The sequence below is a fragment of the Megalobrama amblycephala genome, linkage group LG1 (genome assembly GCF_018812025.1).
Source record: "Megalobrama amblycephala isolate DHTTF-2021 linkage group LG1, ASM1881202v1, whole genome shotgun sequence".
In the NCBI taxonomy this organism is placed as follows: domain Eukaryota; kingdom Metazoa; phylum Chordata; class Actinopteri; order Cypriniformes; family Xenocyprididae; genus Megalobrama; species Megalobrama amblycephala.
In genome coordinates, this window is record NC_063044.1 from 39,359,235 (window position 1) to 39,371,742 (window position 12,508).

General features: G+C 39.2%; 1 protein-coding gene across 1 annotated transcript in view; it reads right to left on the reverse strand.

Moving 5' to 3' along the window:
• The window catches only part of rnf216 (ring finger protein 216), a 34,646-nt gene that overhangs the window by 19,307 nt on the left and 2,831 nt on the right, over positions 1 to 12,508 (reverse strand). Inside the window, exons 4-13 of the mRNA XM_048192449.1 lie at positions 9,776 to 10,366; positions 9,610 to 9,686; positions 9,414 to 9,516; positions 9,117 to 9,278; positions 7,289 to 7,403; positions 7,066 to 7,202; positions 6,894 to 6,944; positions 5,931 to 6,068; positions 5,353 to 5,501; positions 4,961 to 5,039 (exon numbers count right to left, since the gene is read on the reverse strand). Of these exons, the coding sequence (XP_048048406.1) occupies positions 4,961 to 5,039; positions 5,353 to 5,501; positions 5,931 to 6,068; positions 6,894 to 6,944; positions 7,066 to 7,202; positions 7,289 to 7,403; positions 9,117 to 9,278; positions 9,414 to 9,516; positions 9,610 to 9,686; positions 9,776 to 10,366 (1,602 nt within the window). The remainder of the gene's footprint in view (positions 1 to 4,960; positions 5,040 to 5,352; positions 5,502 to 5,930; positions 6,069 to 6,893; positions 6,945 to 7,065; positions 7,203 to 7,288; positions 7,404 to 9,116; positions 9,279 to 9,413; positions 9,517 to 9,609; positions 9,687 to 9,775; positions 10,367 to 12,508) is intronic.

Genomic DNA, 12,508 nt, shown 5'->3' on the forward strand with positions numbered 1-12,508 from the left:
CACGGGCAAATAAATTTGCCTGTGTCTACCTCCAGAGCAAGACATCACAAAAATAGTTATACGTCGTCACACCATAGGCACCACCCACTGGAGTTTAGTCGCTTAAAAGCTTAGTTCACCCAAAAATTAAATTTCTGTCATTTATTACTCACCCTTATGTCGTTCCACACCCTGAAAGGGTTAGTTGAATAAAGTCGCAGTTTTTGTTATTTTTGGACCAAAATGTATTTTCGATGCTTCAAAAACTTCTAACTAACCCACTGATGTCACATGGACTACTTTGATGATGTTTTTATTACCTTTCTGGGCATGGACAGTATACCGTACATACACTTTCAATGGAGGGACAGAAAGCTGTCGGACTAAATCTAAAATATCTTAAACTGTGTTCCGAAGATGAATGAAGGTCTTACGGGTTTGGAACGACATGAAGGTGAGTCATTAATGACATAATTTTAATTTTTGTGTGAACTAACCCTTTAAGACCTTCGTTCATCTTCGGAAAACAAATTAAGATATTTTTGATGAAATCTGAGAGGTTTTTTTATCCTCAATAGAAAGCAACGAAATTACCACATTCAAGGTCCAGAAAAGTAGTAAAAACATCGATAAAATAGTCAACGTGACTACAGTGGTTCAACCTTAAATGTTATGAAGTGGCTTTTTGTGCGTGAACACAAAACAAAAATAAAGACTTTATTCAACAAATTTGTCTCTTCCCTGTCAGTCTCGTGTGCAGTTGACACAGTGAACGCAGTGAAGCTCTTCCAGGTACTACGTCCGAACGCTGGCTCAGTATTGGCCGGCTCCTGCGTCAGCATCACACACATCCATCGTGGTGCTCACGTGAACATCATCTGCCAATAATGAGTCGGTGTTCTGACGTAGAACCTGAAAGCGCAGAACGTAAACTGCATAGGAGAATGACAGGGTAGAGACGAATTTGTTGAATAAAGTCATTATTTTTGTTTTGTTTTTGCGCACAAAAAGTATTCATAAAATGAAGGTTGAACCACTGCAGTCACGTTGACTATATTAACAATGTCTTTACTACTTTTCTGGACTTTGAATGTGGTAATTTCATTGCTTTCTACTGAGGATAAAAAAAAAAAAACCTCTTGGATTTCATCAAATATATCTTAATTTGTGTTCCGAAGAGATGAACGAAGGTCTTAAGGGTTTGGAACGACATGAGGATGAGTAATGACAGAAATTTCATTTTTGGGTGAACTAAGCTTTTAACAGTTGACATTTGCCTACACTTGAAGTGAGCATTGTGTCAAAAGCAAATAGAAACCATTATAATCACTGATGCTGTCCACACTGAATACAGTATACAGATGCACGTTCGCTTTAGCCCGGAACACACCAAGCCGACGGTTGGCCGTCGGGCAGTTTTTGTTCGTCGACCGACTAAATTTTCTCAGTGTGTTCCGCACCATTGGCTGAAGCTGGTCCTTATCTTTTTTTCGGCCGATGTTGAATTGGCATCGGAGTTTGTCGGTCCGTCGGGCCATCTGATCATTCTGATTGGCTGTTCAGCTACTGCCATCTGCTGGTACGGAAATGCATTTCATCTTACGCAGGCGCAGAACTGACATGCTACTTGGCCGTGGGCTGTCTAGCATCGGTTTGGTGTGTCAGGGCAACTTTGGACCCAGACGCAGCTGACGTGAGCCAAGCCCGCAGTCTGCTTTCGTCACCACTAGTTCGTTGGCGTTGCCTTTTGACGTGTCCAGTATAAACCGCTCATTTGTGTCTCTATAAAGACTTCAGAAGGATCCCAATATTTTTGGAAAGAAGTGGATGGTTTATTTTAATGGTGTCCCAAATTAATTAGCGGAGGATTGTATGTTTGTTTGGAGCATTTTGCTTTATAAACTAAGCACAGGGTAATGGAGATTTCACAAAGAAACTGGTTGAAAGATGAAGCAGCCAACTGTATTGGATCTGACAGCAGCTGCATCACCAACCGTAAGTAGACGATTTCATAATGCTTTGTCCGTAAATGATGCTTTATACGGATAATGTTTTCAAAACACTTACATGCAATAGCAAGGGGGCGTTGATACCGTTTCCTATGCAATCATGTTAGTCAACCATAAAGTGGCCTTTACTGATGAGCCTTAAAGGTGCTAAAGAGGATGTTTTGTTTTATACATTTTTGCTATATTACTTGAAACTGTCTTTACTAACTGATAAAAGACTATTTATTAGGTGCACTGAAAGTAATAATATTAATATACATCATCTGTGCACGAGGTAGGGCCTTAAAAACATCAGCCAATCGTTTACGCGATGATGGGCCCTCTGGCTTGTCAATCACTGCCATGACGTTCCTTGTGAGAGACGTGTGCGGCTGCGCGCTCCAGTAACTTTCCACACTCCACAGGCGTTGCATGCAATGTTTTTGTCAGGAGTAACAACTGCAGATTATGAGTTACCTGCGGTGAGTCCGACATAATGAATCCACAAACACGACACAGCGAATGCTGGTGGTAAACACTCGTGTTCCAATACGAGTGTTTACGAGTTTTGGGAGGCGTTCTCTTGAAATGAAACTCAGTAACAGTCTTTGGATTCTCAGTCGACGAAAAAATCCTCTCTATCACCTTTAAAGTAGCCGCCCTTTAAAAATGGATAATTTCAGATAGAGGTTAAAAATAATCATTTTTCCACGTATATATTTGTTTTCGCTTTTTGGGTGGGTTTGTTTGTGCAAAAAACTTTATAAAACATTCTAAGTGAACCTCAAGGAACATTTAAAAAAAAAAAAAAAAAAAAAAAAAAAAATGTCATGACCCCTTTAAGTCACAGATACAAGTTTGACAGCTTCATCCAAGCGGACTTTGCAGGTTTAAAAGCGTCACTTTGGGCATCAAAACCACCCAATCGGGCAAGTTTGACCTCCCACTATAGCCGATTCCTAACCACTAAACACAAATATGTAAGTCCCTGCTTGTGAATATCATGCAATTGGACAAGAAACATTTTCCCCTGGAAGTCTAAGATTCAAAGTGATCTGAGAAATGGTAATCTGCTTCAAATTGACAGGATATCAAAACATACTTGTAATTAAATTACAATGTATATGTACGTACATAGCTTTCGTGACGTTTGAAACGCATTCGCGATCACAGCCCTCCCACATGTGTTTATTACTTCAAAAGTGATAAAGAGACAAATAGAGAGAGAGAGAAATGGAGGATGGCAGATGAATGGAAAGATTGCCCTGACAAACTGCAGATGGCTCTAGCATTCCTCTCAGGCCTGTTGAGAAAGTAGCTGTGAGTTCAGAGTCCTTGACATGTTCAGGCTGTCAGCTGAATTCCACTAACACACAGATGGACTGACAGCTCTCTGTGTCCTGGCACTGCCTGATACATTCCTCACAGCTCAACACTGATAAGACTAAAGACAAAACATCAGATGCACTTGTAACCAGTGTTGGGGAAGCTATTGTGAATCTTGTCAAGCTAGCTACAAACTACTAACAAAACCTTTGGTGATTGGACCCTAACTATTCCGTTTTTGATACATATCTTATAGCACCTGCACTCACAAAAAGAAATGAAGATGTTTTAGGGCCAAGCATTTACATCCACACTACCATTCAAAAGTTGGGGGTCAGTCAACTGTTTGTCAAAATGTTTTTATGCTCACCAAGGCTGCATATATTTATCAAAATTACAGTAATATTGTGAAATATTATTATAATTTAAAATAACTTTTCTATTTTAATATATTTTAAAATGTAATTATTCCTGTGATGTCAAAGCTGAATTTTCAGCATCATTACTCCAGTCTTCAGTGTCACATGATCCTTCAGAAATCATTGTAATATACCGAGTTGCTACTCAAGAAACATTATCAATGTTGAAAAGAGTTGTGCTGCTGTGTAATTGTCACTTTTGATAAATGTAATAAATTTTGCTAAGAAGTAATTTATTTAAAATATTAGTAAAAGTATGAATTTATTAAGGAAAGAAACTTACTGACCCCAAACTTAAATTGACATGTCTTACATTATTTAAATTTAGATTTCAGTAATTTCGATGACTTTTCCAGGCCTGGAAAGAATCAATGATTTTAAAAAAATTCCTGATATTCTCCATGATGAAAGAGAATGGAACAACCCTGACAATTCCAAATTCTATAACCATGCCAATAGTAGTGATAAACAGCATCATTTAGCATATAGTTCACTATCATGAAGAAACACGATCAGTGAACCATTTTTATAGAATCAATTCATTTGCCATTGAACCAGTTCATTAGAATGAAAATACACTGTGACAAAAACAGCAATGTCATGTGTTTTGTTGCTACTTCTTGGAAAAAGAAGGTTATTACTGGACAAAGCTTCATTATTTTTGAAAAAATGTAGTTAAGATAGTCCTTAACTGTAACAAACACAACTGATAATATTCAGTCTGTTTTTTGAAACCTTGGTTATCAAAGCACAGCAGGTTGTTGTTTTGTGATTCACATCCTGAAGGTTCAATCCACTTTTTCCTGGTTATGATTTCCGAAACGTCATGAGACAGTGAAATGCCGGAATACTGATTCATCTAGTTGTGTTGAACTTCCCAACCCTTGTTAAATTATGTTTAGGGTCAGAGTGCTGAAAATTTAAAGCAGACATGATGAATGCCTGTCTCTGTTCTTCCCCTGACCTGACTAATTCCTGCAGAGTAAACCCTGCCAATGAAAAAATACCATTAGTTTCACATCCACTAGCACGGTTCATTTTGGGGCCCCAGATTGCGAACCATAGACTATGCTGACCTTTTCCACAGCCCCATGGCGCCACCAAGTGACCACTTTCAGAAATAGAAGTGTAAAGAGGGAGAGAGAACTGAACCAGCCCATGACCTTATTTTAAAAGAGATCACTGCAAAGAGAGATGCAATATTTGAACAACACTCAAACACTTGTTTATCCAGGCACACAGACTAACCTTTCTGCAGCGAGGGTTTGGGCAACTGAACAGAGAAATGCCTTTATCCAAAAGTGCTGGGAAGTTACAAAACGGACACCTTGAAAACAAAAAGTGAGCAAAATGTTGTTAGGAATTAAAACAATGAATCATTTAAATCTGAAGTGTGTACATTTTTCTCTGTTTTGAATTGCTTTTTCTCACTCAAAGCTATCACATGGCTGTCGAAATGTATTTATATTTTTTTAATATAGAGCACAAGTTGTATTGACTACTCGTGTGGATTACTTTTCTGTCCTTTTTGGAGTTGACAGCTCTAATTACTATTCATTTTCCTAGTATGAAAAAGTGTTTCACGAATAAAGAAAAGTCAAACAGCTTTAGATCAACATGAGAGTAAGTGTTTAACTCACCTGACCAGTTCGTCAGCACAGGTGGCTGCTATGGCCTCCTCTGCCTGCCGCTCGTAATATTTGCACAGAATGTTTTCAGGTAAAACTTTCTCCAGCTCGCTGGTAGGGAAGGAACAGGTGCAATTCCCATCCATACAGCTCAACTCCGACTGCAAACAAACACAAAGAACCGTTTTTACTTCACGCTGTAACTGTAAAATTCAGTGAGTGCTTGTGGTGGAAACCTACATACATTGAACCTACAAACCGTTTAAAGGTTTGGGGTACATCAAATATGTAATTTAATATAAAAAAAATTAAAAAAACATATCAAACTCTGCAAACAAATGATGCTAGAACATGTTTATGATTATTAGAATGAAAATGAAAGAAAAATGGGGGAAGAACCTAAGAAGCACAAGGCAAAATGAAACCAAAAGACAGGGGACTTTTAAAAACATGAGAACAAAACAGCTTTGTGAACAATGTCTGAAAACATTGTGACATCATAACGGTTGTGACCGCACATAGCGTTTCCAGTAATACAATTCAAAAGAAACAAAAGTAACCTCAGAGACTGAAAGTCACAGATGACTTACCCGTCCTGAGCCGAACACAGCCTCCTGGGCGTATTTTACTAGGCATTCCTTGCAGAACAGATGGCCATCCGTACACTGGGTCATCTCCTCAAAGGCAAACTCCCCACAGCAGCAGCCACATTCAATCAACTGCCCGTCCTGAGAGTACAGGTCAAAAGTGTCACATGCTCTCAAATCACAAAGTTCAGGATTATAATCTAAAACACATTACCAGGCTGAATGAGGTCACTCTATAATCTGATTTTAGAGCTGGAACTGTCTGTTTTATACAATACTTTGCAACAATCAAACCACTGAAAAGGACAAAAACTCTCACACTCAAAAAAGACGGCATATTGTGCTTTTTTACATTTTCTTTAGTGTGTAATGTTGCTGTTTGAGCATGAAAAAGGTCTGCAGAGTTACAAAGCACAAAGGGAGTTATTCTCTATATCAGTAAGCACTGTTTCTGAATTCCCTCAAATGCCTCGATTGTAGTCTTGAGTTTTCTTCTGGGAACAAACACATCAGTTTTCCTCTTTAAATAATTCGCTCCAAGGGCATATGCAAAAAAAGGCGTGAGGCCTAGGTGAGTTGTGTTAGTAGTGTGTTGAAACTCGTGTTTATGGTAGGTGGCTTGACATTTCTGAAACACGCTGAAAGCGGCTGACCAATCACGACACACTGGACCAGCTGACCGATCAGAGCACATTGGGCTTTTCTGAAAGAGGGGCTTCATAGAGACCGGAACTAAACAGAGCCTTATTGACAGACTGGGAAGAGAGGTGCTGCAACAATGTAAAATATGTAAATAATAATAATAATGTGCTTCTTGATCATTCAAGCATGAAATCTTAGTCTAGTAGAGCCCAAAAACAAAATCAAGGTTTTGTACAAGAGCATAATATGGCCTCTTATGATGTGGTTTGACATGTCATTACAGGAGCATCAAAAGTACATAAACAACTGGTTCTTCACACCCACCTTTTGATACTGCTCCTCATTCACTTGCAAAGCCAAAAGGAAATCTTCATGCTGAAAGCAAAAAGCCCTTGTAATTATTTGAACAATTAACAACTTGTCAGCTCAGTTCATCACGGGTTATTTCAGGAGGAACCATCAGAAGTAAATTGAAGAAGTGAGCCATGTGAAGTACCTCCGCCATTTCCTTGGCTTTCTGCTCATAGAACTGCAGCTCTTTCACGAGAGACGGCTCCAGTGTAGTCTCGTTGCCACGGCTCCATCTGCGATTCTTCTCCAAAAAGTACATCTTTCTTTCCAGTTTAAAAGAACCTGAGATGAATGAGATGAAATGAGCATTTCACCTTTTACCTTTTGTGTTTGAAAGGCATGCAAAGTAGAAAAAACTATGTAGTCACCCTGCTCAAACTTGAAGTCTATGAAGGCGCGTTCATTTGGCTCTCTCCTTCTCTTCTTCTTCCCTGAGGGGTCAGTAGAGTTTTCTTGCCACTTCTTGAGGGCTTCGAATAAGGCCTTGAAGAGATACCAGAGAGATTAATGCCATACAAAACAATAGTGTTAAATTTAATGCAATTTTTATGATAGCAAGTGACATTTTTGGAAAGAAAGCAGGACTTGATGTGACAAAATACGATGAAAGATAGAGGAATAACATCCAAAGCTGTTCTGCCAACTAGCAAACGAACCAGCCCCTAAACAACTGCTTTTCAAACAGCCTCCTTTTTAATGGATCACTTTATAACACTGAATTGTAGTGTTATACAACACTAGCCAAGTAGACAGCATCAATATGAACGCCTCATCTCTAAGTTTTGCTTTGTTGCCAATTTATAAATCTCTGCCACACACAGAGGTCAGTGCCGAACCTAGAGGCTTGCTATTGGCCAGCACTGTGGATTTGTGTGTCGATTTAACCAAACTTGTAGTCCTCTGCTACATTAGCCCATATGTTTTGGTTATGTCCCAGTCTGTCACAGATTTGTGTATCCTATTCTATCTAGAATATTTAGTAAAGATGTTTGTGGAAATCCTTTAACCGCCATCTTTGGTATTGTGTGTGAAAAAAACACTTTGTCAAAGTGAATTGGACTGTATAGCCTTTACTTCTCATTTGGCAAGGTGCTTGATTTTGATTAATTGGAAGCCGTCCTTCCCTCCTCCTTTTAAACAGTGGACCAGAGATGTGTTTTTTCCTTAGTTTGGAAAAAATAAGACTAAATTTAAGGGGCTCTGGGTCTAAGTTCACCGTCATGTGGCATCCTTTCATAAATTATCTTCAAAAGCAATTATAATTATAAGTGGACGAACTGATGCTGATGTCAGGTTTTGCTGATTTACTGATGTTATTCTTTCTCTCTTATTTTATTTATATGCACACAATGTAAAAGCACAATATCTGTATGCATACTGTGTTGTTGTTTGTGTTGATATGTGAATATGTTGATTGTTGTGTGAATAATTAAAAAAAAAAAAAAAAATTTTTTTTTTTACCAAACTTGAACCTGATGCAAAACTCGCACAGGGAAATTTCTTTGCATCTTGAAGTCCACCAAGCGAAATTCTTCATCATGCAGATTACAATGAAATGACTGGATTTTACTCCAATGAGAGTGTGACCAAAACTTTACACTTAATGGCTGATCTTAAATCAATATTGAGATCACTTAGTTTTTCCGTAAAACACACACAATGTATTTGAAAACGTAGAATATCTGCAGTATCAATTAACACCTCTTTAAAAGGGCACTGCTGTTGATAATCTCTAAAAGCCTAATAAAATAGGATGATTAATCACTACACCTGACATCAGCAAGCTTCATCAACACTTAAAGGATTAGTTCACCCAAAAGTGAAAGTTCTATCATCATTTACTCACCCTCATGTCGTTCCAAACCTGTATATATTTCTTTGTTCTGTTGAACACAAAGCAAGATATTTTGAAGAATGTGGGAAACTGGGGCACCAGTGACTCCCGGGGTATTTTTTTCCTACTATGAAAGTCAAGGGTGCCCCAAAGCGGCCTGATTACAAAGTTTGTTCAAAATATCTTGAACAAAGAAATGTATACAGGTTTGGAATGACTTTAGGGTGAGTAAATGATGGCAGAATTTTCATTTTTGGGTGAACTATCCCTTTAACAATGACACTGAATGACATTGAATGTTAACCTCCTGACATAAGGGTTACAGAGTTCGTAGAATAATTCTAATAGGTATGAATGAGCACCTTTCGTGTGATTGCATAGTGTCCTTTGAGGCAATTCAGGGCCCATTTGATATCCTGACAGCTCAACATTCTGAAGTCACCCATCAGCATGTCTGCAGCTTGAATGACAACCTCTGGGCCAACAGTCTTTAGTTTGAAATAATCAAAATAATTTTCACTTTCCTGCATGACAGAGGAAAAAGTAAGTTATACCATGTTAGTTGCATTTTTAAATGTAATAAATTCATCATAGTAGCAGCACCCAATATATCTATGACTAAATAAATATGAATATCTGATAAAAAATAAAGTGCAAACCTGCGTCTCAGAGTCATTCGTCTCGAGGAGAACACTGCTTTGTGTCAAAACTGAGTTTGCTTTCTTCGGATAATCAGGGTTTTCCAACAATATATTGCATATTCTGTGTTAAAGAAGCCAAACGATGTCTCACAAACATCACATGTGAACAAAGTACATCTGAGCAAGAAATGAGCAGATAAAGGTTTGTGCTTACACATTTAAATCTTTCAGGTCACCTCTCTCTATCAGTTCTGCTACATATGCGTCCTGCACATCGGGGAAAAGGTCCATCTGAAAATTTGAGTCAAAACAAACACCACCTTTAATGTAGGACATGAACAGTTGAATACTATACGTGAGGTGCTAATCAGAAGACTCACCACCCCCTTCACCAGGAGATCGAGGGACGTCCGCTCAGGGGCCTGCTGTATGAGGGGTTCTCTGGGCGCTGACGGCCCAGGTCTCTCATTGTCAGCCGGTGCGGGCAATCGTGCAGGAGAGAGAGGGGCCACCGGCTGCTCATTTTGTCTGACCTCAACTAGCACAGTTTCCTGTGGTGTCCGAGGCCTTTTTGTGGGCCTTTCAGTTCTCGGCCAGACGACCACTTCAATTTTGCGGGCCGAGTCTGACTGACCTGATTCAGTGGTGGGTGGAGCTGAAAGAACAGAATTGGCCTGATTCACTGAGTGTGCACTAACTGAAGGGTCCTTATGAATGGGCAGTGAGTCCTTAACAGGCAATGGAGGTCTGTGCAAGGCATTTTCTCTAGACGTCGAGGGTACAGCATTCTGGTCCGTGGTTAAGACACCTATGGCTTGGTTTCCTAATGTAGGATGTGCGACGACTACAGAAGGATGATGAGCGTGTGCGCTGGTAGGATGTCTGTTGGACCCAGATGCCTGGCTTGGGAAGGTGCTTGTACCCCACTTGGCTGCAGGTCGGATCAGCTCACGTTGAGGTGAGGGCTGTGGCTGCCAGATGGAAAGAGAGTGTAGGATTAATATTTGAACAGCATCCTCTCATCACATTTTAGTGCAGTGCTTGCGCATCGATTTTCTGGAAATCAGGCACAGAACAGAACGATCATTTCTCATTTAGGTTAATTTCTGTGCAAAAAAAAAAAAAAAAAAGTACAGTGCAATGGTTCCAAAAAGTATTTGGACATTTGAGGCACACTTCATCATTAGACAGTAGACTTGCCAAGGTATTCTATAATTTTCATATCAGTACAGTATTCAAACCAGTTATACTGGTATTAGTGCTGTTTGACGCTAGGGGGCGCTATGTTTTTTTTTTTTTTTTTTTTTTTGTCTGCAGAATTGCCTACACATAATGGGCAGTTCTCAAAGCACTCTGTGGTCTCTGTCTTCCACGTAACCAAATGATTACAATTTATCATTTGGTAATTTATTTATTGATTTGATATGTAACCATGTAATAAGTATGATAACATACAGTCACCCAGTCAAAGGCCCTGTCCCAAATGGCGCACTTCATGTGGACTTTTGGTCTCGTGGACTTAAATTGCACGTGCTCGCCAAGTCTACGAGCCCGTAGGCCGTCCCATTCAGCATTTTAACGCTCTGAAGTGTGCTCAGCAGCGCCCCCTTTGTACCCTTGAAGCGGTCTTCCGCAAAGCCAGCATAGATGCAGGCTCCGCACACTTTAACTCAAACATAATAATAGCGCGTTGATTAATATGATCGCATTATGATTCATTAAATAAATAGAACTGAATGTCAGGGCTTTACTGAGTCATATGTAAACCTAGTATTTATATTTAAACCTGTAAATTCATCTGAAACTCACGCACAGACCAGACTGTTATTTCCGGCGTGACGATCGAGTCTGTCCCAAAAATACCTCTCAATGAGCCCTCGTGGACTCGCACCAAGGGCCCTATAGGTCTGCACTACATGACGTCACCAAAGTGTGGACTCTGAGGAAGTCCACAAGTCCGGAGTGTGCCATTTGGGACAGGACCAATATTGTAAAATAACCCCCTTCGGGGGTTTGCTCTGCTTCAGGGTTATGATGATCACCTTAAATGGGACCTATTATGCCCCTTTTTTCAAGATGTAATATAAGTCTCTGGTGTCCCCAGAATGTGTCTGTGAAGTTTCAGCTCAAAATACCCCACAGATCATTTATTATATCATGTTGTAAATGCCCATTTTTGAGTGGAAAGAAAAAAACATGCTGTTTTCATGCATGTATCTTTAAAGAACTGCTGCTTCCCACCCCACTTTCCTTTCAAACTTTTGTGCCTCTCTCTCTGCCAAAAACTAACAAAACATCTGTTTGGTTTTGATTATCATCTCTATAGCAGTCACACTCATGTGACATTGCAGTTCTTCATCATTATGAAAGTTTATTATCTGCATGTGTTTTAAAGCTATATCAGTCTAAACTTCTGATATATGGTTTTCTGAGCGCACACATGCAAAGCATGCACACAGAAAGCTGGCTGTCAGACGGCACGTCCCGTGAGTATTACACACACTAAGTTCTTTCACATGTTATTGTGCTTAAACTTAAACTGTCACAAGGTTCTGTCAAACACAAAAAGTTCACAAACACAGTGATCATATGTATATGATATGTCTGTTATCATAAACAGCAAGTAAAGAAATTGCATGTGTATGTTACATCTGTGTATTAAAATTAAAGCAGCATAATATACAGAACTTATTGCTAATATGATGTTTAATATGAATCAAGCAACAAAAGAAAAATAGAACATCACTCAGTGCTCTTGACTGAATAACTTAATAGCTTTAATAAGAAACCATTTCTTAATTTAATGCTGTTGTTAAATGCTCTAGTGAGGAGATAAACATGGCAGACTGTGTACAGCTCACTGAGGGCGGGGTCTATGCTAATAGAGACAAAGCAACACACGTCCTAATCTGAAAACCACGGCCACTGGGCAAACATGCTAAAAAACCCAGAACTAAGTTTTTATAAGCTGCCGACCCAAAAAATGAGCATTTAAGGACACAAAAGTGGATACAGGCAATTGAGACAGAGCGCAACATGTCATATTACTCCATAATCTGCGACAGGATATGCTTAAAAAAAAAAAAATTCATTATTACAATTTTTGTCTCCTT